Consider the following 26,802-nt stretch of genomic DNA (forward strand, 5'->3'; position numbering starts at 1 on the left):
ATGTTTTGTTTACACTTGATTTTTCATAATTTTCACAATTTAAATGTGTTTGATTCAGAATGTTTTTTGTTCAGTATATGTGTTTATATTTAAAGGAACAGGACTGAACATGTACATGTGAAATTTATGGAATATGTTTTGCACTGTATTTATTTAGGAACAGCACTGCACTGTTTGTTGGTTATTGGTTACTTAGTTTTGATTGTGGAACATTTTAAAGGCTTGCGGGCTATCTTGATAAATTTAGATGAGGGGTTAACCAAACAGTCACTTTTTGTGCTAAGTCACAGTATAATTAGAAAAAAGAATTAAAGAAACATTTTGACTATGCAACACGTACAGTAAGTGCCGGTCCACATATATGTGGATTGGATGCGTTTTGACCAGCATCCAATCCACATGACATGTCAAATAACATTGCTTATTATGGTACCTGTTCACATACTGTATGTCCAGTGCACTAGTGTTGCAGATTCAGTGCAGATTGAAAAAGAGTCCTGTACGATTTCTGAGCAGTGTCTTCAGGTTCAGGTGCGGATTACAGGCTATTGGTTTCTATGGAAACTGTTTGTAAACCGCATTTGTGTGAACAGGATAAAATCCTGACCCAATCCTGTCCTGAACCTGATGCAAACCTGACATGAACCGGTGAACACCTACTGTGCCAATTATCTGTGAAACCTTAGCTTCAATCCGCACCACAGATGTGTGAATCAGCTCTCATTAGAAACCTTTACAATTTCCATCTGCTGAAAATAAATCACCATCCTCTGCACACTCTCCTGGGCATCCTCCCTTCACAGCCCACACATACTTGAGTAGTTTGTACACTACACCACTGCGAACTACCACCGAACCCATCTCCTCCCATCCCCCATGGTATTCAATGCACATGCTACCTTATTTTTGGTCATACTCTTGATCACCCTAATTTTACATTGCTACTGAGCTTAAATTATGACATTAAATATTACCCATTTCACTGGATGTTCGATGTGCAAATTAGTCAAACAAATATGTCAAAGCATACGGGTCATCCAACCATTGCATATTTTAATCCAGATTTAAACCCACTATATAAGGATTGATGTGCTATCAGACACAGGTACATGCCCTGTTTTGCTCATATTCATACACAACATTTGATATTCATTCTAAGTTCTTGTTTCCTTTTATTTTACATTTATGTTATTATCTGTTCATCAAAGCTACAATCTTTACTGATGGTTATATATATCTGCTTGGTCTGGGCACCTACTGCAATTAGCTTCCAGTTTGGGTATGTCTTGGGGGTTATTTACTAAAACTGGAGTGTGCACAATCTGGTGCAGCTCTAAACTGAAACCAATCAGCTTTCAGGTTTTATTGTCAAAGCATAATTGAACAAGCTGAGGTTAGAATCTGATTGGCTACCATGCACAGCTGCACCAGATTCTGAGTGCACCAGTTTTACTAAATCTTGCCCATGCCTGAGGCAGCTCTTCACACATAGGCAAGTCCACTACAAAAACTAACAGTGTAAATCCATAATATTTTATATGTAAAAACATAGCACACTTGATTTACTTCTGCCCAGGTGACTGTACGCTCCTAGCATAACTTTATTTAGAGCATAATACTCTGCACAGGGCCACAGTTGTGTGCAACTGCCACTGTCTACAAAAACCATGTGCTTAGTTATCTTTTATTAAGCAACTTTGCTTTTCCTTCAATCCAGGACATTATATTTAATGAGCTTATTAGTAAAAGCCATTCCCTGCAATACTGTGTTACAAGTTTTGTTCTGTCACAGGATAAACTAGCATATTTAAATATCTACATTTCCATTGAATTCATGTTTTATGTCTACAGGAAACTCATTTTAAACAAGCCTAAATACTACTCCTAAATATTTTAATGCCCCTTTCCCTTTGATTCCCGGGCAGCAGCTCTAGCCAAACAAAGGGTGGTGGTAATTGCATAAAAAAAAAACCCTACACTTTAACCACAATAAACATATTGCTGACCCTAATGGGCATTACTCATTGTTGCAATATAAACTTCAAGATGCCGACATTGCCATACTCACCTATTACACTCTACACTCCTGTCACATAATAACTTCTTGAACACCATCAAAAAGGTATAGTATTGCTTTGAGGAGACTCCAGTGTAACCCTTAACCCTATGTTGGATAAATCAAACAATGAGCAACAGGACTTACTCCACTAATATCAAAACATTTCAAAATCCTATATGTGCTATTGTGGACTTACTCCTTCCCATTCCCAACAGGAAGAGGCACATGACAGGGATAGCTGCTATCACACAACTGACAACAATGGGCATGTCACACTAACTTAATGTTTGGAAATTCCATAAAATTTTCCTGGAGGCCTTATCTCACTCTATGTATTATTGCTAGGCCTAATGAAATGCTTTCTATTCCTGCCAGAGGTCAGTCCCCAAGTAGATTTAAATAGTGTATAAGCAAGAGGTTTACAGATGTTTACTCACTATTACCCTTTGAAGGTATCAAATCTTTCAGATACCTCCGGAAGACACATGAGGCTCCTCACCAGGAATATTACCATCAGATACAACTACAACATTTTCTCTCTGTCACAGACTTGATGACCACAGCCAGAGGGAGCCTACCCTGACCATGGCTGGGTTTATCACATAAGGAAATCTAAGGAACAAGTGGGCTTCTCCAGAATGCCTAACTGTAGAGATGAGTTGGCTGCTTCTTGCTCCCAGGTCACTACCAGCCAAGGCAAGGTGAGCGAGAGGCTCTGGTGGTATGCTGGCCTCTACAATGATGAGTAGTAGATTCATAAGGACTAAGTACAGAACAGTGTACAGGGGTCCAAGGAAGCTGGAGACTGTACAGTGTACAGGATTTCCAGGAATCGGTTACAGCTCAATGTAAAGGGTTTCCAGGGACAGGTAAGCAAAATGCGTACTTGAACTTCCAAGGAAAGGGTACTGCTCAGAGTGCAGGATTTCTAGGAACAGGAAAGCAGAATGTACAGTGGAACTTCCAAGGACAGGGTACTAGTCAGCATGAAGCATTACTGGGGACAGGTGAGCAGAGTGCACAAAGGAAAATCCAGGGACAGGTTACCACTCAGCAGCAGGATTACTAATGACAGGTGAGCTGAGTGTACAGCAGAACTTCCAGGTACAGTTTGTCACAAAGTAGAGGTCTCTAGAATGTGTGGACAAACGTTACTTGAGCAAGGATGGCTGATCCGAGCACAGATTAAATAGAAGTCACTGATTGCCAGACAGGGTAGAGACTGGTCCTTTATCAGATAGCAGGTGAAATCAGGAAGCAAACAAACCACCAGTTAATGGGACCATGTATCAGTTCAGCTTTGCAGCTATGTGAAGGTAGAAGCAGTCCACATATCTATAGGGATACAAAGTAACAGATCAGATTTACATCTGATCTCTGCTGAGAAAAAAATGACTACAACATTTTCTCTTCTCTTTGATAAAGTAGGAAAATGTTATCTTTACGACCTTTGAAAACAATAGAGTATAGATTCCCAGTCCCCAGATCTTAGCTCTTTACAACAGTCATCCACCTGCTTCTCTAAAAGCCAGAGCCATCCCAAAACACATTATATGCTCTGCCAGGAAGAAGAATTACGTAAAACATCTACTGGATGAGGACTGGAGGAACTGTGGTCTTCCACAGCTAAAATCTCTTTCAACATTCCCAGTACCAGCAATTTCCCTTGTACTGCTAAAAATGTACCCTAATACTCCCCACTCTACTTTCATGACTCTGGACAGGAAAGAAACAGGAGAGATCTACTAAAACTGGTGCACACAGAATCTGGCAAACCTGTGAATAGTGACAAATCAGCTTCTTGGTTTTATTGTCAAAGCCTAACTGAACAAGCTGAAGTTAGAAGCTAATTGGTTACACAGCTGCACCAGATTCTGTGTGCACTAGCTTTAATACATTTCCACCCCAGGTGCCATAGTTGGTGGTCATTTGCCAATGCACAGAAGTTGTGTATTCAAGTCTATTTCTTAAAATATATAATGTTAGGCTGTAAAATTTGCAAAGATGCAGTGGAAGATTTATCGAACAAACCCATCTAAAATGTTTCACAATCCATAGCCAAATGTATTTGTTTTAGATTTAACTTCACCAAAAAGACCACAGCCCATTGTTAAAAGTCCCTAGTGCTAAATTTTCTTGAAGTTAAAGTCCAACTAAAGGGACTGTAGTTAATGAAAAAACTGACTGCTATCGTGGAAGATACCCATTAAAGATTTCTAACAATTCAGTCACTGTAGATAACCTAACAAAAAACTAAACTGCCCCTGGATATAGGGACAACACCATTTGCCCCCTTCCCCCCTATCCACTCATAGAACGTGGTAACTATGTTATCAGCTCCACTATTTTGACTAACCATTTCACCCCTGTAAAAAAAATGGTAATTAAGGCTATACAACTTAGCCTGCCATTTAACCAGTTAAAGAGTAGTTGTGTAGTACAGGGTCTTCTTAAAGCCCCCCACTTAGTTATATTTATCTTTACAGCACTCTTCTGCCGCTCTTTCTTCTGTCATAGCTGCTGAAAACTACCCAGTTATTCAAGGTATGGGAGGTGCAGTGCCAAACACATTGTCATATGATACAGGGAATAATGTCATCACTCCCTATAAATATGCTCCAACATCTGATATTCTTGAGTGGATGTGATGCAGAAAGTAGAAATAGAGAAGTGCTGTGAAGGTAAATATGATCTGTTAAATGGGTCTGGAGATGGAGGAAAGGAGTGTGGGCTTTAAAGAAACATTCTAAAAAAGCCTAATCAAAATCCTAGAGTGTACCCAATACACACTGGTCCATGTCTTCCATTGCTGTTTTACTGCTATGATGTGTGAGACTTGGCTATCATTTTAAGCTCATAAACTTGACCAGTTGCTCCTGTGTAAGAGGTGTTTACAAAGTTTTTACACTAATTCTTTGATGTTCAGATCAAAGTACTTTCCTTTTATCAGGACATAATATAAGAAAATGTAATATTTTTATATTTCCTAATAAACATTTATCCTATTTACTATTTATTAACCCTTACTTATCCCTAATCAACTCCTATTAATTCCATTCTGTCATCTGTTTAGGTGTATTCTTGTTTATTTTATTCATTCATTTTTGTTTTATCAGATTCAAACATTTAAAAAAAATACCTTTATCGTATTTTAAATAACTTTGCTATACTTTGTACGGGAAACATATTTGTAGTGCCATTATAAATGAGGCAAATTGTAGAATCAAATTTCCACTCATTGTCTACTAGTATACTAGAGGATAAATTTATATTAGCAGTAATGGGTGACACTACTTGACATCTACAGGTGAATCTTCCTAGTGCATGTGCCTTTTACATTACAAACTTAATTTTATCACATCGTAAATTCCTATAGAATGAAAATATGTTAAATCTTATTTAGGCATTAAATGTGATTATTGAATAATGGTTTAAACATTCTGTATGCAAAAACTATGATTAATACAACTAAATCAAGTACAGTGAAATGTAAAATCTCATTTTCTAAGAATCCATGTACTGTATTTATGCAAAAATCTTTCTCTGTTTTAGAAAATATGAATGGCTTATTCAGGAGCAATCTCGGGAGCTTTCATTCATGCGACAGAAGATGCAAGAAGGAGAAAATATTTGCCACATTTTGACTCAGCATCAGGAGGAAAATATAAAATCAATTGAAGTGATGCTCCAAACTAATGAAATAGACTACTGTATGGGAAAGAATTTCCGAGAGAATCTCATTCAAGTCAACCAACTTGCAAAAAAGCTTCAAAAGAAACTAAGCAGCAGTAAGTATTTGCTTTCTACTGCATAGAAAAATTAGCATTTTACATTTCAGCTCCATTTCATTAAAAGCAACAAAAGAAAAGCGCAACCAAGTGCTGTAATTCTTTTATAAAATAGATGAAAACAATAATATTGCACTCACATGGTTCCAACATACAGTATATGAAGCCATAACTCGATAAATGCTGAACATCAGATGTGACAGCCTATCTCCAACACAGTTAGATCACCTGAAATGTCAGCTGGATGTCCTATGCAGCTTTCTCCATCCTCCATCCTAAGTAGGAGCAAAGTAGCAGAGAGAGAGAAAGAGAGAGAGACGAGACCCTAAAATGAGAGAGGCATGCAGATTACTCATATATGGTTGTTGGTAATCTGCATGCCTCTTTCATTTTAGTGACAACTGGTCTCCTGCTCCAGTCCCAGCGCCTGTCTTCTTTTCATTCTTCTCATTCTTCTTTTCTTCTTCATGAAAAGAAGAATGAGAAGAAGAATGAAAAGAAGAATGAAAAGAAGAAGAATGAAAAGAAGAATGAGAAGAAGAATGAAAAGAAGAATGAGAAGAATGAACAGAAGAATGAAAAGAAGAAGAAGAATGAAAAGAAGAATGAGAAGAAGAATGAGAAGAATGAAAAGAAGAATGAGAAGAATGAAAAGAAGAATGAAAAGAAGAAGAAGAAGAATGAAAAGAAGAAGAAGAAGATTCTTCTTCTTCGTTTCATTCTTCTTCTTCGTTTCATTCTTCTTCTTCTTCTTTTCATTCTTCTTTTCATTCTTCTCATTCTTCTTTTCATTCTTCTTTTCATTCTTCTTCTCATTCTTCTTTTCATTCTTCTTCTTTTCATTCTTCTCATTCTTCTTTTCTTCTTCATGAAAAGAAGAATGAGAAGAAGAATGAAAAGAAGAATGAAAAGAAGAAGAAGAATGAGAAGAAGAATGAAAAGAAGAATGAAAAGAAGAAGAAGAATGAAAAGAAGAATGAGAAGAAGAATGAAAAGAAGAATGAAAAGAAGAATGAGAAGAATGAAAAGAAGAATGAGAAGAATGAAAAGAAGAATGAAAAGAAGAAGAAGAAGAATGAAAAGAAGAAGAATGAATGAAAAGAAGAATGAAAAGAAGAATGAGAAGAAGAATGAAAAGAAGAATGAGAAGAATGAAAAGAAGAATGAAAAGAAGAAGAAGAATGAAAAGAAGAATGAGAAGAAGAATGAAAAGAAGAATGAGAAGAAGAATGAGAAGAATGAAAAGAAGAATGAGAAGAATGAAAAGAAGAATGAAAAGAAGAATGAAAAGAAGAATGAAAAGAAGAATGAAAAGAAGAAGAAGAAGAATGAAAAGAAGAAGAAGAATGAAAAGAAGAATGAAAAGAAGAAGAAGAATCTTTTCATTCTTCTCATTCTTCTTTTCATTCTTCTTCTTTTCATTCTTCTTCTTCTTTTCATTCTTCTTTTCATCCTACTTCTTCTTCTTCTTCTTCATCCTCATCCTCTTCTTCTTCTTCTGAGGATGAGGATGAGGATGAAGAAGAAGAAGAAGAAGTAGGATGAAAATAAGAAGAATTCCAAGCCGGCAAAAAGTGTATCTGCAGAGCTCCTCTAAGTGTATCTGCAGAATAGAGGAGCTCTGCAGATACACTTTTTGCCGGCTTGGAATTCTTCTTATTTTCATCCTACTTCTTCTTCTTCTTCCTCTTCATCCTCATCCTCTTCTTCTGAGGATGAGGATGAAGAAGAAGAAGTAGGATGAAAATAAGAAGAATTCAAAGCCAGCAAAAAGTGTATCTGCAGAGCTCCGCTAAGTGTATCTGCAGAGCTCCGCTAAGTGTATCTGCAGAGCTCAGCGGTTGAAACATTGTATCTATTTGTTTCCATTTATGGAAACAAATAGATACAATGTTTCAACCGCTGTATGGAGTGAATGTCAGAGAACTGTCAGAAATAGGCTATTTCTGACAGTTCTCTGACATTCACTCCATACAGTGGTTGAGGAGTGAATGTCAGAGAACTGTCAGAAATAGCCTATTTCTGACAGTTCTCTGACATTCACTCCATACAGCGGTTGAAACATTGTATCTATTTGTTTCCATAAATGGAAACAAATAGATACAATGTTTCAACCGCTGTATGGAGTGAATGTCAGAGAACTGTCAGAAATAGCGGACCTCCATACAGCGGTTGAAACATTGTATCTATTTGTTTCCATTTATGGAAACAAATAGATACAATGTTTCAACCGCTGTATGGAGTGAATGTCAGAGAACTGTCAGAAATAGGCTATTTCTGACAGTTCTCTGACATTCACTCCATACAGCGGTTGAGGAGTGAATGTCAGAGAACTGTCAGAAATAGGCTATTTCTGACAGTTCTCTGACATTCACTCCATACAGCGGTTGAAACATTGTATCTATTTGTTTCCATTTATGGAAACAAATAGATACAATGTTTCAACCGCTGTATGGAGTGAATGTCAGAGAACTGTCAGAAATAGGCTATTTCTGACAGTTCTCTGACATTCAATACTCCATACAGCGGTTGAGGAGTGAATGTCAGAGAACTGTCAGAAATAGCCTATTTCTGACAGTTCTCTGACATTCACTCCATACAGCGGTTGAAACATTGTATCTATTTGTTTCCATTTATGGAAACAAATAGATACAATGTTTCAACCGCTGTATGGAGTGAATGTCAGAGAACTGTCAGAAATAGCGGAGCTCTGCAGATACACTTAGCGGAGCTCTGCAGATACACTTTTTGCCGGAGGATGAGGATGAAGAAGAAGAAGAAGAAGAAGTAGGATGAAAATAAGAAGAATTCCAAGCCGGCAAAAAGTGTATCTGCAGAGCTCCTCTAAGTGTATCTGCAGAATAGAGGAGCTCTGCAGATACACTTTTTGCCGGCTTGGAATTCTTCTTATTTTCATCCTACTTCTTCTTCTTCTTCTTCTTCCTCTTCATCCTCATCCTCATCCTCTTCTTATTCTTCTGAGGATGAGGATGAGGATGAAGAAGAAGAAGTAGGATGAAAATAAGAAGAATTCCAAGCCGGCAAAAAGTGTATCTGCAGAGCTCCGCTAAGTGTATCTGCAGAGCTCCGCTAAGTGTATCTGCAGAGCTCCGCTAAGAAATAGCGGAGCTCTGCAGATACACTTTTTGCCGGCTTGGAATTCTCCTTCTTCTCATCCTTCTTCTTCTTCTCATCCTTCTTCTTCTTCTCATCCTTCTCCTTCTTCTCATCCTTCTCCTTCTTTTCATCCTTCTTCTTCTTCGCATCCTTCTTCTTCTTCTCATCCTTCTCCTTCTTCTCATCCTTCTTCTTCTTCTCATCCTTCTCCTTCTTCTCATCCTTCTCCTTCTTCTCATCCTTCTTCTTCTTCTCATCCTTCTCCTTCTTCTCATCCTTCTTCTTCTTCTCATCCTTCTACTTCTTCTCATCCTTCTCCTTCTTCTCATCCTTCTTCTTCTTCTCATCCTTCTTCTCATCCTTCTCCTTCTTCTCATCCTTCTTCTCATCCTTCTCCTTCTTCTCATCCTTCTCCTTCTTCTCATCCTTCTCCTTCTTCTCATCCTTCTCCTTCTCCTTCTTCTCATCCTTCTCCTTCTTCTCATCCTTCTCCTTCTCCTTCTTCTCATCCTTCTCCTTCTTCTCATCCTTCTCCTTCTCCTTCTTCTCATCCTTCTCCTTCTTCTCATCCTTCTCCTTCTCCTTCTTCTCATCCTTCTCATCCTTCTCCTTCTTCTCATCCTTCTCCTTCTCCTTCTTCTCATCCTTCTCCTTCTTCTCATCCTTCTCCTTCTCCTTCTCCTTCTCCTTCCTCATCTCCAAGGGCATTTAAATTAAAGGTACAGTGTTCTGCACTAATTTAAAGGCTCTCTGAAGCCTAGAAACCCTTTTTATAAGTTAAATTCGTAGCGAATAAATTCGCATCGAATCGAATTTCTTCCTCAAATTCGGCGAATCAGCCGAATCAAATTTTTGAATAATTCGCTCATCTCTACCGATAGCACAAACTTATGTAGAATCAGCGCCAGCTCCCCTTTGCTAGTGTATACCGAATAGAACCTCTGGGTACCCTCATGAGATTGTGAAAGTAAAATAAAATTGTTCGTGCCCATGTCAGCAGTGATAGCCCTCAGCATGTGTCAGGACCAGCAATAACCCCTAGCAAGTGTCAGGGTAAATGCAGGGGGGAGAAAAAGCAAAGAGAGCAGGGGAGAGAAAGCCGAGAGAAGGGAGAGATGGGAGAAAAAAATCAGAGGGGGGAGATAAATAGGGAAGAGAGAGTAAAATAGAGTGGGAAGAGAGGGTAAATGAGTGGAGAGAAAGTGGAAAAAAGGGGTAGAGAAAATGGAGAAAGAGCAGAGAGAAGGGGTAAAGAGAAGGGGTAGAGAGAAAGTGAGAGAGAGATGGGGAACAAGAAGGAAAAGGAAGAGACTGATAGGGAGGAGATAACTGGAGAGATCAAGGGGGGATCGAGGTCCCCCAAAAGAAGTTAAGCTGGCACTGGGCGCAGGAATCTGAATATGAGCCCACAGAGATGCCATGACTCCTGGGATTGGAAACAGTGATACATCTAGTTAAAGAAAAAAGCATTGTGCCCAGCCATTCAAGCCAAGGCAAGAAACATGACAGCAAAGACTTTACACTGTGCTTTCACTTTGTTCTAATATTGTGCAGCCAGTCCTCATGAAAAGTGAAAACAAATATGGCTACTGCCAAAAGCCTCTCAACCCTAGCTTCATGTAGCAAAGAAGAAACAGGCAACACAGATCTTTTTGCCTGTGTTCACGTACTCCTCTGCAACCTGAATCTCGGTTTTCTCTTAGCTTACCTTGGTCACATGTAGCAAGGAAAGTAGGAAAGTATTGCCAGGCCAAGTCATAGCATGTTATTGATTGAGGACTCAGAGGATGAATGTGGGGCAACTGCAGCAGCACAGAGTTCTCATGGGCTTGAACACAGGTATAGGCTTCATAGTAGTGAAGGTTCACTGGTGCGTGGGAATCCAGGCAAGGGCCCAGTGGATGGACACTGTGGCAGTTTCTTTAGGTGTTTTAGCACATCCACTCACCTCCCTTCTTTTATCAGTGTGTAGAATTCTGAAAAATAAACAAGATAATGATAAAACAATCTTGACAAAAGTGTAAAATCCAAAGTTAAATGGCAAATTACATTTGATATGAAATAGCTCAGGCCAGAGGAATATCATCACCTCCTATATAGTAAAAGGACTGCATAATGGTTTTGGACATGGTTTCTATTATTAAAATGGTAAGGAATGACAACTTAACAATTAAAACAAAATGTTTTTTTTTTGTAAATGTAAATATAATATAAATATGATTGCATATTTATATTATGTAGTCTTCTTTCCTGTTAGCAGGTGCATTTTTGTCATCTTTTTACATGATTAGCAATACTGCTTTTCATACTTTTTATGTATTAAGAGCAACTCATTCTTTTCAGAACTTGGAGTCATCTGATCAATAACTCATCCCTCACCAATTACGTTAAAGTTTTAAGTGCTCTGCTGTGCTGTCTCCAAAAATGCCTAATTGTGTTTTCGATAACTTTTGTTGTGTATTAAATGTTATTTTTTAAACACAGAATTTATAAAGATATTGTTGTACAACTTGCACGGTAAAAATATAATCTAAGTTTATTGAATGTATATACTGTATGTGGCATTTTAACAACAAAAAAGAAAGTGTTAAACTATTTAATTTAATTTCACCATGTATTTATAACCATTTTGCTCATCTATACAAAAATCTGATTAACATATGACATACCCCTCATTACTACCATCCAATCCCATTTATATCTTTTAAACTCTGAGTTATCTTGCCTTAAATGAGCCTGTTATAATCTAACTAGAGTAGCTGAGGGGGACAAGATCAAAACTATTGTCAGGCCTGTAGTCTGACTGAAGCCATATACAGAATTCCCCAACAATATCAAAGCACACAAAAAACCTACTGTATAAACTTGAAAATAGACTACAAAAGATATAACTGACTCAAAGCTATTATGATTTAATTTAAGGAATTGGCAAACACAGACTCAGGATACAAATTATATTTAAAAAAAAAAATACTAAAAAGGAGCCTAACAAAGAGACCACACCCATGAAAACATTTGCTTTTACAGCACACAAGAAACTGTCATAACTAGCTTAATTTAGGACAATGGTCTCCAAACTGCAGCCCATGGGCCGAATGCGGCCCTTTGCTTGCCTCTATCCGGCCCTCAGGGTACTATTCCTCCTACTGACACCAACAAGGAGGCACCATTTCTTCCACTAGCGCCAATTATGGGGCATTTTTCCTTCCACTGATACCAATGATGGGGCACAATTTCTCCCACTGATATAAACAATTAGGTACTATTCCTCCAACTAATAGCAAGGATGGGGCACTATTCCTCCCCCTGCCAGCAATGATGGGGCACTATTCCTCCTAGTACAGGGGTGGGCAACTGTGGCCCTCCAGCTGTTGGTGAACTACAAGTCCTGTTATGCTTGTAACTGTCAGTTTTGCAATGCCTCATGGGACTTGTAGTTCTACAACAGCTGGAGGGCCACAGTTGCCCACCCGTCCTAGTAAAATCAATGATGGGGCACTATTCATCCCACTGACACCAATAATAGGGCACTGTTCCTCCCACTAATACCAATGACTGGACAATATTCCTCCTTGCACTGACTAGAAGCTCTATGTCATTTTGTTTACTCCTACTGATGCTGGCACATTTTCTACTCCCACTGGATTCTCTGGCCCTCCTAAAGTCTGAAGGACTGTTTTGAAAGTTTGGAGACACCTGATTTAGGACATTGGCTGATAAAGATCTCTTTTCTGGTTCTCACAGTTCTCTTCATGTAATTAGGGCTAGTATCAGTTTTGATCCAAGTTTTGTTCTGCAGTTTGTTTCCTTTTCTTTATTTTGATCTTTTTAAACTTATTTTTCAGATTTTATTTGACCTTTGATGGTTTTCAGAGGGTAATATAAAATATACTTTTCTTTTTTTAGGCATATATTGCTATTCAGCATCTTTAGATACCTCACCAGAGCCTCAATCAGGTACTCCAGATGGTACTGGAACAATGGAAAATGGATTTTACGTCACAGGTCACTTTGGTGACTTCGATGCTTTAAAGAAGCACCTGTTGGAGAGTAAATCATTGGTTGAAGAAATGGAGAAATACATACAGTCATCCCTTCAAATATTTAAAACAGAAACCCATGGAAAAAAGGTATTATTTTTCTTTATATTATCTCACAGAAGCCATATAAACTCACTAATAGCAAACATAGGTGATCTAAGACTAAAAACTAAACCTAGAACAGTAAAACAGGGCAAAGTCTAATTACACACCAAAATATTAAATATGTCTAGGACCCCAGAGAGATTATTATATAATCATATATTCTTATATCAGTATATAAAATCATCAGGGCTGAATTAAGGGGGAAGCCTCCACCAGACTGAAGTCTCTGCTCCCTGGGCCAACTTCCACTTTCATTGGTAGTTTTGTAATTACCCTCACAACAAACATTGGATCTTGCATTGCCTGGTGACCAGCTTGGAGATGCTAATGCAAAACTGTTTTTCTCATTCTGACAGATAGAGTAGTGAGCAAGTGAGCTTGCTGGGGATAGGAGTGGAGGGTGGTACACTGTTCCTGCAGTTTCTGTCACAGTGAGAGAAGAACATTGTGAAGCTAAAGATGAGTGAGCAAAATTTCAAAATAAAAAGGCTTCTCTTCAGCACAAATGAAGAGTCTACTCATATACAGTTGCAAGAAAAAGTATGTGAACCCCTTGGGATTATGTGGAGTTTTGCATGAATTAGGCATAAAATTTGCTCTGAACGTCATCTAAGTCACAACAATAGAAGAACACAGTCTGCTGAACATAATACTACACAAACATTAGATGTTGCCATGGTTTAATTGCACATAACATGTAAACATTCACAGTGCAGGGAGGAAAAAGTATATGAGGCCCTAGCTTAATGACTTCTCCCAGAACTAATTGGAGCCAGGAGTGAGCCAACCTTGACTCCAATCAGTGTGATGATATTGGATGTGTTGCTGACAGCTGTCCTGCCCTTAAAAAACACACACCTGTTTTGGGTTTACTGGTTTCAAGAAGCACTGTCTGATGTGAACCATGCCTCGCAGAAAAGAGCTCTCAGAAGACCTAAGATCAAGAATTGTTGACTTGCATGAAGCTGGAAAGGGTTACAAAAGTATCTCCAAAAGCCTTGATGTTCATGTGTCCATGGTAAGACAGACTGTCTACAAATGGAGAAAATTTAGCACTGTTGCTACTCTCCCTAGGCACGGTCATCCTGTAAAAATGACTGCAAGAGCACAGCGCAGAATGCTGCATGAGGTAAAAAAGAATCCCAGAGTGTCAGCTAAAGACCTACAGAAATCTCTGGCACATGCTAACATTTTTGTTGACACATCTACAATAAGGAAAACATTAAACAAGAATGGAGTACATGGGAGGACACCACGGAGGAAGCCATTGCTGTCCAAAAAGAATATTGCAGCACGTTTGAAGTTTGCAAAAGAGCACCTGGATGTTCCACAGCACCACTGGCAAAATATACTGTGGACAGATGAAACCAAGATTGAGTTGTTTGGAAAGAACACACAACACTATGTGTGGAGAAAAAAAGGCACAGCACACCAACATCAAAACCTCATCCCCACTGTAAAACATGGCGGAGGGAGCATCATGTTTTGGGGCTGCTTTTCTGCCTCAGGGCCTGGACGGATTGTTGTCATTGATGGGAAAATGAATTCCAGAGTTTATCAAGACATTTTGCAGGAAAACGTACGACCATCTGTCCGCCAACTGAAGCTCCGCAGAGGATGGGTGATGCAACAGGACAATGACCCAAAGCATACAAGTAATTCAACAAAACAATGGCTGCAACAGCACAGAATACGCCTTCTGGAGTGGCCCAGTCAGAGTCCTGACCTCAACCCGATTGAAATGCTGTGGCATGACCTTAAGAGAGCGATTCACACCAGACATCCCAAGAATATTGCTACACTGAAACAGTTTTGTGAAGAGGAGTGGTCCAAAATTACTCCAGATCGTTGTGCAGGTCTGATCTGCAACTACAGGAATCGTTTGGTTGAGGTTATTGCTGCCAAAGGAGGGTCAACCAGTTATTAAGTCCAAAGGTTCACATACTTTTTCCTCCCTGCACTGTGAATGTTTACATGTTATGTGCAATTAAACCATGGCAACATCTAATGTTTGTGTAGTATTATGTTCAGCAGACTGTGTTCTTCTATTGTTGTGACTTAGATGACGTTCAGAGCACATTTTATGCCTAATTCATGCAAAACTCCACGTAATCCCAAGGGGTTCACATACTTTTTCTTGCAACTGTAGGTCACTACAAAGTTTACCAGTCTCACAAATATAGGGCTCACCAGCCAAGAGAGAGTTCCAAGACAAAAGCATTTCTCAGGCAGCATGGCTCAGCAACTCTCACCTGCTTCATTGACACTGTCCCTCTGGATTTCCAGAACCTTCCTCAAATAACACTCCTGTTCCTGGTGATTAGTAGTTTACAAAAGAAAGATAACATTATGTAGAGCCCCTTTCACACTAGTGGATCGATCGGGTCCATTTTTTAGGCAGACCTGATTGGATCATCCATTGCCCTCTATGGAGTAGCAGATGTGAATGGATATGTTTCCGTTTACACTCGCCGACATCCAATCTGATCCTATCCGCTAAAAACTGATGGATGGAGGGTTCCCCTTCCATCTGGTGGACTGGATAATAGTCCAATGTAAACAGGCAGGTGGTATGTTTACATCCGACCACCCATAGAGGAATGTGGGCCGTGTCCGTGTCTGCTCTGCACTTGACCTGGCCAGTCATAGAAGCTTTGTATTCACTGATAGCCCAGCTCTAATTTGTTCCGGGTGTGAGATGCACATGTTAGTGTAGGAAATAGTTTGTGTCAGGTTGGCCCATACAAAATATTTAAAATAACAGTAAAGCTGCACAGCAGCTTTAAGCCAGAGCACTCTGCAAATCTGAACAGAAGTAAGGGTGGTCTGAAACATAACACAGCTAGAATAAAGCCCACTGCGTCATACACAAAGTTCAATGCAACAGTCATCAGATGAAACACAATCAATAAGTTTGAGTGTCAACGCCAACATTCACCAGGTCCCTGCTTATGGGTTTTTCACCAATCAACTAAAGTCTTGGAGATGAGTGTGAAGGCAAGCATGGACTGAAGGACAGAACCCACAAAGAATTAGATAGATCAAGAAATTGCTTAAAGCTTCTTGTCAGTAGGCTCCTTAAAGGAAGGAGACTCCTCAATGGCTAATGTCAAAGCTTTAATAATACAGGACACAGGTTGGGTTGACTGTGAGATGAGTTGACCATTTTTGGAGAAAATCCTCTGCAAAGGGATAGAGTGCTAATAACTGCTTGGGGGGTAGCAACTGTATGTCAGGGTGTTTCCAATCTTTTAGAGTAAAATCACTGAAAAGGGGATGATGGGGAAACACTTTTATGGAGTGTTTGGGTCTATGAGAATCAAGTCTAGACATGTCAGGGAAAGGAACAATGGAATCCTCATATTTTAATGGAAACGGTTTCCCTCTGTTTAGGCTAAACAACTTTCTTGACAGGGTACTCCTCCTCTAAGAAAGAGCTCAGCATCCAATAATGGGACAAGTTCTCCGGAGAATTTCTGACAGAATCAGAAATATTAGATATCTGCATCAGATGATTGAGAGTGGGCAGGACGGGCTCCCAATGATGTCAGCACTATGCAGCCAATCACAGTGCCACATGATCAGGAGACCCTGCTACCAGCTTCGGGCATCATGGACCATTTAAAGCTCCCATCGATGTAAAGGAGTTAACACCAAAATTCCCCAATAATGCTCACAGACCCAAACTTAGCAATGCACAAGGAAATAAAAGAAATGGCTCTTGGGACTACTTGTTACTGCTGGTGGTGTTGTATTGGCTACAATATGTGTCACTGCCAAAAACTAGCATCCTCGCAGGAAAGGCTGCCCATTATATCCACTCTTGTGTATGGAGCAAAACTGTTTCATGGATTCCCCACAGAAAACCATGGGATGGAAGCAGCCAGTGCACAAGCACACTTCTACTTTACAAGTGCCAGCAAGGTCCAGCCAAAAGAGAAAGCACAAGGGCAGACAGTTCATAAAGGTGGTTTTAAACAGTTTTATGATCTAAAGGGGGGCTCCCTATCTAAGGGGGACTAATGCGAGAGGACACTTCTCTAATGGGGGACTGTGATTTAAGAGAAAACTCCAATGTAAGGGAGAGCTCTGATGCCAGGGAGGACTCTGAGGTAAGGGGGGAATCTGATGTAAAAGGAGACTCTGATATAAGAGGGATTCCTAATGTTAACAGGAGTGTAAAGGTTGCTACATTATTACTGCCTTGCTGACTATTTTATAAAGTTTTTCCACAGGGTAGGATGAAAAGCATATTTATTCAAAATGTTTTGTTTATTTTAATTGACGGTGCTGAGCGTAGTAAGGGATAGGTTGAGGGTTTATGTAACTATGCCACTTTAAGACCCTTCCTCTGTTAGCATAATCTGGCATGGCATATGACACTTTATTACTGAATATTGCTTGTTGGTATGGGGAAGTGTTAAAATGCACATGCGTAGGTGGCTGCCATTTGGCATGGCTCTCCCTTGTTGCAGAGTGGGGCTCAATGTACATAGTTACATAGTTCATCTGGTTGAAAAAAGACAAATCCATCTAGTTCAACCAATAAAAGGAATTAAAAAAAATATACAGTCCTATACCCACAGCTGAGGAAGGCAAAAACCCTGACAAAGCATGATCCAATTTGTTCCAGCAGGGGAAAAATGTCATTCCTGATCCCCTAAGAGGCAATCGGATATTACCTGAATCAACTTTACCTATAAATATTAATAGCCAGTTATATTTTGTGCATTTAGGAAAAAATCCAGGCCTTTTTAAAAACAAACAATCTACTGAGCTGGCTAGAACCAGTTCTCGAAATGAGTCTATTCCACATTTTCACAGCTCTCACTGTGAAGAAGCCTTTCTGTATTTGGATATTAAATCTCTTTTCCTCCAGACATAAAGAATGCCCCCTTGTCCTCTGTGATTACCTGAAAGTGGATAACTCAACACCAAGTTCACTATATGAACCACTGATGTATTTATACATGTTGATCATATCCCCCCTTAATCTCCTCTTCTTAAGAGAGAATAAATTCAGTTCCTCTAATCTTTCCTCATAGCTGAGCTCCTCCATGTCTCTTATCAGTTTGGTTACCCTCCTCTGCACTTTTTCCAGTTCCCCAGTATTTTTTTTTGTGAACTGGTGCCCAAAACTGAGCTACGTATTCAAGATGAGGCATTACTAATGATTAGTACAGGGATAATATGATATCTCTCTCTCTGGAGTCTATAACTCTTTTAATACAAGAGAGGATTTTGCTCGCTTTATTGCATGCCATTATTAAGCTTGTGAGCTACCAGAACTCCCAGATCCTTCTCCACCATTGATTCCCCAATTGTCCCCCCCCCCCCCGGTATGTATGATACATGCATATTCTTAGCCCCAAGTGCATAACCTTACATTTATCAACATTAAACCTCATTTGCTATATGGATGCCCAATTAAAAAGTGCATTGAGGTCGGCTTGTAAGTTGGAGACATCCTGTAAACAAGTTATTCCACTGCAAAGCATAAGTTATGTTCTTGCACACAGGCCCACTGCATTAAAAAATACCTCTGCAAAGAACACTCATTTTCCTAACACTAAGTGAGCAGATGTGGGGTGCAGGGGTGTATTTACCACAAGGCAAGCAAGGCATTTGCCTAGGGCAGCATTTTTCAGGGGGGGCAGCAATGCCCCTTGGAAGAAAGGACACACACAGCATGGGGACCTGGTGAGTTCCGAGAGAGGCTGCGGGTTTCATGATAGTGTATGCACAGCCCGACTCTTGTTCCCAGGGATGTCTGGAGCTGTGAAGACAAGTGTCTTTCTCTGTCATGTGGTGGCAGATGGTGACTGTTGTATGGGAGGCAGTGGTAGTGGAAGGCTCTCTAGGGTAGGGGAGGGCAGGGGTGTTGTTGGTCAATGTCAGCCTCTCTTTGCAGGGGGAGGGGGGCACTGATTTTTGTGTTGCCTAGGGCAGCACAAAGCATAATTACACCACTTTTGGTGTGGAAGGAGTTATACCCTCCAAGTGGTATTAACCACTTCAACACTGGGCACTTTTACCCCCTTCCTGCCCAGGCCAATTTTGAGCTTTCAGCGCTGGCACACTTTGAATTTACAATTGCGCCATGTAACACTGTACCCAAAACAATTTTTATAATTTGTTTTCGCACAAATAGAGCTTGGTATTTATTCACCACTGGGTTTTTTGCTAAATAAACTAAAAAAAAAAAAGATTTTGAGAAAAAACATGTTTTTCTTTGTTTCTGTTATACAATTTTAAATAAATAATTGCTCTTCATAAATTTAGGCCAAAATGTATTCTGCTATATTTATTTAGTGAAAATAACCCAAATCACTGTTTATTATTTAGTCTATAGGAAAGGTATAGAGTCCACAAATTAGGATATATATTTGAAAATCGATCTGTCCTGATGTACTGTTGGCCTATCTAATTTCTTGAGGCCCAAAAATGTCAGGACAGTGCAAATACCCCCCAAATGACCCAGTTTTGGAAAGTAGACAATCCAAGGTATTTAGTGAGAGGCATGGGGAGTTTTTTGAAGTTGTAATTTTTTTGTCATACGTTTTTGGAAAATGAAGAAATAAAAAAAAAAAAAAAAAAGAGTTTTTATTCTGCTCTGACTATCCTATGAGGCTGCATATCCCCTGACCTTCTGTCTGGACAGTGCTCATTGGCCCTGTGCTGATCACATGCACCCTCTCAAAGAAAAAATAAACTCTCCAGCAATACACACTAAACTGAGCATGGGTTGGGGACAGCAGAAGAAGGGGAGGATCAGAGAAAACAGCATCAAACATCCTTTTTACACAATGTGGAGGATTAACCCCTTAGGTTTTACTGTTGTGGGTTTAGTAACACTTCAATTCTTTTGACTGCATTACCATGTGTTTTAGTGAACTATAAGATATTTTAGTGTTCCATGTATTGTCCCGCATGGTGGTAAAACATTTGGGAATGCATATGTTACCGCAATGCAAAAGTGTAAATGCAGCTTGACTCACAGAAATCTGTTTACTCATCCATGGTCCCTTTAACAAATATAGAGATCTACAATGCACAATTACAACAAAAATGTAAAGCTAAAATTGGTAGACTTTTAATCCATACAAAAATAAATCCCACTAAATAATACCTAATATACATTTTTTTTCTTTAATTGTAGATTATGGAATGTGGAGGTATCCAGAAACTGATTTCTACTACAAGAATCCTACAAAATATTCTACAAGACTCGCATTCCCTTCTTAATATGTTTTGGACAGAGAGTCTACAAAAGACACAAGTTAATTTGTTGCAAAAAAAGGAGGTAACTATCTTTTATACAGCAGAAAATCTATCTTAGGAAGCAACTACAATAGAATCAGAAGGTTTTAGGTCCTTAAACCTGTGATAGCTTATGGCCCGAAAAATATATACATACATGCAAATACTAGGTGTGTGACATTTTGGTCCTACCAATATAGAGAGAAGGGATTCAAACATTGCAGCACCACTGAATTTATTTTCAAATATCCTAAAAACATGTACCACAAGACTTAAAACAGAACTCCAGGCAAAAACGTCTTTACATTATTGCTGCTTTCCTACCTTACTAGAATATGCAGTCCATCTTCTGGTTGACTTTGTAGTTTCTGGGAAACAGCATGTTCATTTTTCAATTCATGAGGTTAATCCCCTGTGTCTTCCTGTTTGTAAGAGCGGTGGCTGCTATGCTCCCCCCCCCCCCCCAGCCACTGGTCTTGGCACAGCCCTTCTGTAGTTCTCATGTCAGCTGTAGTGGGCAGACCAATCTGAGTCTACCAGTCTGAACTGCCCAAAGAGGCAGAGTGCCTCTCCTCCCATCCAATAGTAACAGAGCTGTCAGTAAGCCTGGAGCTGAAAGCATTTAACTCCATACATGCCTGACAACAACACAGGCTGGCTGGGGTAAAGGATTTCACTGGGGATTCAGAAGGCACTGTGACAGCCCAGCAGGTAGTCAGACATCAGTCATCACTATTTACTGTGCCAATCCCGGCACACACAGGGAAAGATAAAGGATGTCATGGCCACTCTGTATAAGCAGAAGAGAACAGGGGAGGGAGCTAAGATGCTACATTGGCTTAACCCCATAGCTGCTGGCGAGGGAGCTGAGCATGTGGCTAACAGTTAACCCCTGAGTTGCCAGACACCTTTACATTGTACTACTAAATGCACCCACTGATTAACTTAGCTGTCTAGCCATTAAGGACTTAACGGTTGGCCACAGATTCAGCTTCCTTCCTGGCAGCAATAGGGCAATGGAACATGTGTACAGAGAGAGTACAGTGATCGCATATGTGTGCAGAGAGGGTACAGTGATGGAACATGTGTGCAGAGAGAGTACAGCGATCGCATATGTGTGCAGAGAGAGGACAGCGATCGCATATGTGTGCAGAGAGGGTACAGCGATCGCATATGTGTGCAGAGAGGGTACAGCGATCGCATATGTGTGCAGAGAGGGTACAGTGATGAAACGTGTGCAGAGAGAGCACAGCGATCGCATATGTGTGCAGAGAGGGTACAGTGATGGAACATGTGTGCAGAGAGAGGACAGCAATCGCATATGTGTGCAGAGAGGGTACAGTGATGGAACATGTGTGCAGAGAGGGTACAGCGATCGCATATGTGTGCAGAGAGGGTACAGTGATGGAACATGTGTGCAGAGAGGGTACAGCGATCGCATATGTGTGCAGAGAGGGTACAGTGATGGAACATGTGTGCAGAGAGAGTACAGCGATCGCCTATGTGTGCAGAGAGGGTACAGTGATGGAACATGTGTGCAGAGAGAGCACAGCGATCGCATATGTGTGCAGAGAGGGTACAGTGATGGAACATGTGTGCAGAGAGAGTACAGCGATCGCATATGATCCTGTGACCCCTTTGAAGGGAGACTTTCTATTTCTGTGTCCCCACTGGAGGGAGACTTCCCCTCACTTCCTAACCCTGTGACACCACTGAAGGGAGACTTCCTGTTTCTGCGACCCCACTGGAGGGTGTCTTCCCCTCACTTTCTGACCCTGTGACCCCACTGAAGGGAGACATGCTGTTTCTGTAATTCCACTGGAGGGAGGTTTCCTGTGTCTGTGACCCCACTGGAAGGAGACTTCCTGTTTCTCTGACACCAGTGGAGGGAGACTTACTGTTTCTGTGACACCAGTGGAGGGAAACTTCCTGTTTCTGTGACCCCACTGGAGGGTGACTTACTATTTCTCTGACCCCACTGGAGGGAGTCTTTCCTGTACTTCCTGTTTCTGTGACACCACTGGAGGAAGTCTTCTCCCTAAAAATGTATACCCTGGATTAAATATGTATGGACACTATAATTTGAATAACAATGGTTTAGAGGGAAAGAGGTCCATTTAACTAGAGATTGCAACCTGAGTCCTGTGATGTTTAAAGTTCCTATTGTGATAGTAGCTGTTGTTTTCTGCTAGAAATGGTGGGAACCATAAACATTGGTGAATACTGGTAGTTCAATGTGGTCAACAAATAGCTGTGTGCTCAAAGCAAAGGTCTCCTGATACTGAGGTATAAAGATGTCTGCATGCAGTGTCTCTAGAGTGATGTCAGATAGAGGCTGGGCATCTGCCCACTCACCAATCCCATAGCACGGCCTCCTAGGACCAGGCGAGCCAGTCCCTTACTGTAAAATATATCTGCCCTCCCAGCATCCCTCTTGTTCGCCAGCTCTCTGGTAGCTGTAGTTCAATCAGCACTCAGGAATACAATATGTATTGACTATAGGACTACAGGTCCCAAGATCCTCTGCTGTCAGAAGAACTGAATCCACTCTGGTAACAGGAAGTGAAGTAGCAGATCCAGTACTGGGTACTAAGAGGAAAAGGATTACTCATAGTCTCAGCTGTAAATGCCCTTGAAAGGCAGAATGATATAGCTAGCACCTGGCTACATCCTACTCCCACTTGAAATCTTTGGTTCCGAAAGAGGTATTGGAACCCACTGTAATACTAATTACTTAAAGTGTTACTTAATCCAGGACCCTGCATTCACTATATCTGGTCTCCCACAGTACACACAACATGGAAATGCAATTATTTTAGTAAATATCAACTGCTAAATACCTTCTCTCATCAGCAGTTAGAGCAGTCTTGTGACTTCTATCAGTCTCCAGCCAAGCACATGTTAAAGCTTGTAGGAGGTGTTTTCTGTCTGCTCTAGGAGGATGCAGAACCCCTGACCTCTATCTGGTCAGTGTTGATCATATGCACTCTCCCAAGAAAGAAAAACTCTCTAGCAATACGCACCAAACTGAGCATGTGCAGAGTATCTCCACATGATATTTCTTATCAGGAGATGAGAGGGGGACACCAGAAAAAGGGGAGGATTAGAGAAGTCAGGATCAAACAGCCTTTTTACACAATGCAGAGGATTAACCCATTAGGTTCCACAGTGAGTATAACAGGCATGCTTTACTTCAAATACAGACTGATTTTACTGTTGTGGGTTTAGTAACACTTTATTATACAATGATAAATTTGAACATTAACTGTAAATGAGAAATCAACAATAACTCATATTTATAAGTAATTTACAAACATCAGGGTTTTCTGTAACCATTTGCATAACTCATTAGTTAGAGTGAGATTACTTTGTTGACGGGCCAGTGAGATGGCAGTAGCCAGTAGCATCAGAGGGCGAGCGAAGGTCACCTTCTACCCAATGAATGGTAGTAGGATATGGCATTTTACCTGAACGCTGAGTAGTGGGTATGAGTTCATCAGAGTTTTCTCCCAGTGTATCGTATGTCAATCTCTTGGATGGGTTAATGTTCTGCCTTAGTCTGGAATCCATAAAGTCTTCAGGCGTGAGCTCACGAGTTGAATTAGAGGCACTTTTGTTTAACTGATGTGAAGGATCAGCGCCAATTAGGCCGACTCTGACTCCAAAGTTGCAGGCTCGTGGGCTCCTTCTCAGATACCTTAATGGGATTCAGCCTCCCATGTCTCCAGCCCACAGTCAGGACCAGACCCAACCGAATGAGGTTCATACTTGAAATCATGATCAATTTTGGGCCACATCATCTGGACTTCGCCACTAGGGGCAGCTCGACTCTCAACGCCCTTTCCAATTGGTGAACTAGCTGTTTCGTGGTACAATTGGTTCAGAGACCAAGTCTGAGTCAGGAGTCTGAGGTATTCGGATGTCATCTGAAATGGGTAGCAAGTGATTTCAGTGCCACATATTCAGCGAGCCCATTTTCCCTTTGGGGAGGATTTGATAAACTGGCAGCCTGGTGAGTTACTTGCAGACAATATATGGTTGGTATCACTGGCAGCCGGCCAGCTTGTGTTTCCCAGATTTCTCAACAGCACACAATTCCCTGGCTGAAGGTCTTGTAGTTCCACGTTGAGGTCAAATTTCCTTTTTTCTTTTCGGAATCGATCAACATAACCTTTGTATGAAGTCAGGGATGTGTGATCCGTGGAGGTTCCAAAAGATAAGTGTGCCAGTTATTAAGCTTCTTTCCCAAACAATCTCTAGGGGGAATACTCAATAGCATCGTTAGTCTTGCTGTTGTAGACATGAACTACAGCTGCAATATGATTTCCCTAATGCTGTTTCTTCTTTGAGGGCAAAGTTCCTAGCATAGTCAACAGGGTGCGGTTGAACCATTCAGGTTGAGGATCCCCTTGTGGTTGATATGGCAAAACTCTGGATTTTTGAATGCCCAACAGCTCACATAGCTTGCTCTCAAAGTTTCGGCCCTGGTCAGATTGTATTCATTGCAGTAGACCATAGTGCAAGAAAAACTTTTTCACCTGTACTTTCGCCACAGTGACTGCTTATTGATCCTTGTTGGGGAAGGCATGACCATATCAAGTAAAGTGGTCGGTTACCACCAGAACATTGCTTCTCCTACCAGCATCAGGTTCCAGGCACAAAAAGTCAATGCACACCAGCTACATTGGCCCTTGACTTTGTAGGTGACCCATGAGGGCAACTTTGGTTGGTAGAGTTTTGAATGCATTGCAAGCATGAGTGACAGTAGCTCTTTACATATGCTCTTATAACAGGCCAGTAGAAGCGGTCCATAACAACTCTAAAGGTCCTATCTGGTCCTAAGTACCCCTGTTCATCATGAAGAGCCGTCAGTACTGCTTGTCTGCGTTTCTCTGGGAGGAACAACTGCCACCTTTCTTCCATATCTTCTGCGTGACCCCTCCAATAAATGATGCCATTTTGTACCTGTAGCCAGTCCCATTCTTTGTACACTAACTTGGAGTTCATGATGGAATCATTTAGTAGTAGGCTGGGATTTTGTTTGGTCAAAGCTTTCAAAGTTAAACTGAAGAGTGGGTCCTCACTCTGATCTGTCTTCAAGTCTCTGATAGCTGTGGGAGCCCCTCGCTTCTCACTTGAGTCAGGTCGCAGTAGCACTTGGGCACTCACACTGGGGTGACTCCAATGGCCTCAGCTCCAACAGCTCCTTTGTGCAGATGATCAATGCCTTGGCACAAAGCCTGTACTCCCTCAGACGTCACGAGTCAAGCTTTCTTAACCTCTGTTCAGATTATGTGGTCTTCGGGATAAAGCGTCTCAGACCAGATTATGTGGTCTTTGGGATAAAACATCTTGGTTCTCTAATCTTGGACCATATTTCAGACTGAATTGATTCCTGACAAGGCAGCTAGCCATCAACGCCACAGTGAGATCTAGCTTGGCTGTTGTAAGAAGATAAATTAGGGGATTATTGTCTGTCTTGACCTTAAAGGAGACCCCATACAGATAATCCCAAAAATGTCCAGGTTCTCCACACCGGAAGCATTTCTGCTGTTCACATGCTGAGGCAAGGGCTCCCCACTGATCTAGTTTGGCTGCCTGCATTTCCACTTCTGTATCCATTACCTGCATCAAACTCTGCTGTATCTAATTCTGAACATGGGCAACTTGAGTCAGCAGGTCAGCCTGGGGCTGTCTCACTGACAATTTTGGAGACTGAAGAGTTTGAATGTTCATCTGCTTCTGTCTTCCCATCACTATCCTCATCAGCGAAGTACGTATCTACCTGAGTCAACACTTTCTCTTTCTTCGAAGCAAATTTTGACAGTTCTCTCAGTTCCTAACCGAATTGGGGGTGGGTTAGCATCCACCGACACCAGACTTTACGCTCTTGCTCATGGGTGATCCCCCAATGATTCTCCTGTGGGCAACAGGATCACCCGGGCCTCAAACCCCTCAACTTATGTTGTCCTTCTGGAAACAAGCAGGTACCTTCCACTCTGGTAATACACAAGTTCTGTCCTCATGTCAGTGAGATAGGCCCCATGGTCTGGCACCAGAGACTTCCCTCTCAGTCCATTCAATTCCTGGTATCTCAACCATCGTACCCACTTCAGGATGGCTGCCTTGCTCTCGGCCCCACTCAGCGGGAGTCCATAATTTCTTCACCCCTTGGTGGAGCCGGTACTGTGTTACCACGCCGCCACTAACTTGCTGGCTGAGTGGTGAGCTGGATGTGGATACACATTTTTTGCTTTTTATGCTTTTATATCTGTAATTGTTATACAGAGAGCACTATGTTTTGGTCTTACTGTTGCATGAGATCAATTTTGGCCTGATGTCAGAGTGAGTGGAAGGCAAGAAAAGATAAGAAGAGATGTCACTGCGAGTGAGGAGTTGAGTAAACCTAGATGAACGCATATTTTCTTTTCTT

General features: G+C 40.9%; 1 protein-coding gene across 4 annotated transcripts in view; it reads left to right on the forward strand.

The window, feature by feature from the left end:
* Positions 1 to 26,802, forward strand: part of LOC149449887 (myomegalin-like) — a 415,368-nt gene that overhangs the window by 326,402 nt on the left and 62,164 nt on the right. For all 4 annotated transcript variants that reach the window (XM_089692642.1, XM_089692639.1, XM_089692640.1 and 1 more), the window contains 3 exons: positions 5,612 to 5,847; positions 12,871 to 13,094; positions 20,269 to 20,412. In XM_089692642.1, the coding sequence (XP_089548768.1) occupies positions 5,612 to 5,847; positions 12,871 to 13,094; positions 20,269 to 20,412 (604 nt within the window). The remainder of the gene's footprint in view (positions 1 to 5,611; positions 5,848 to 12,870; positions 13,095 to 20,268; positions 20,413 to 26,802) is intronic.

Source organism: Staurois parvus, unplaced genomic scaffold, assembly GCF_062004578.1.
Source record: "Staurois parvus isolate SC_StPar_1 unplaced genomic scaffold, SC_StPar_1.0 ptg000597l, whole genome shotgun sequence".
NCBI lineage: Eukaryota > Metazoa > Chordata > Amphibia > Anura > Ranidae > Staurois > Staurois parvus.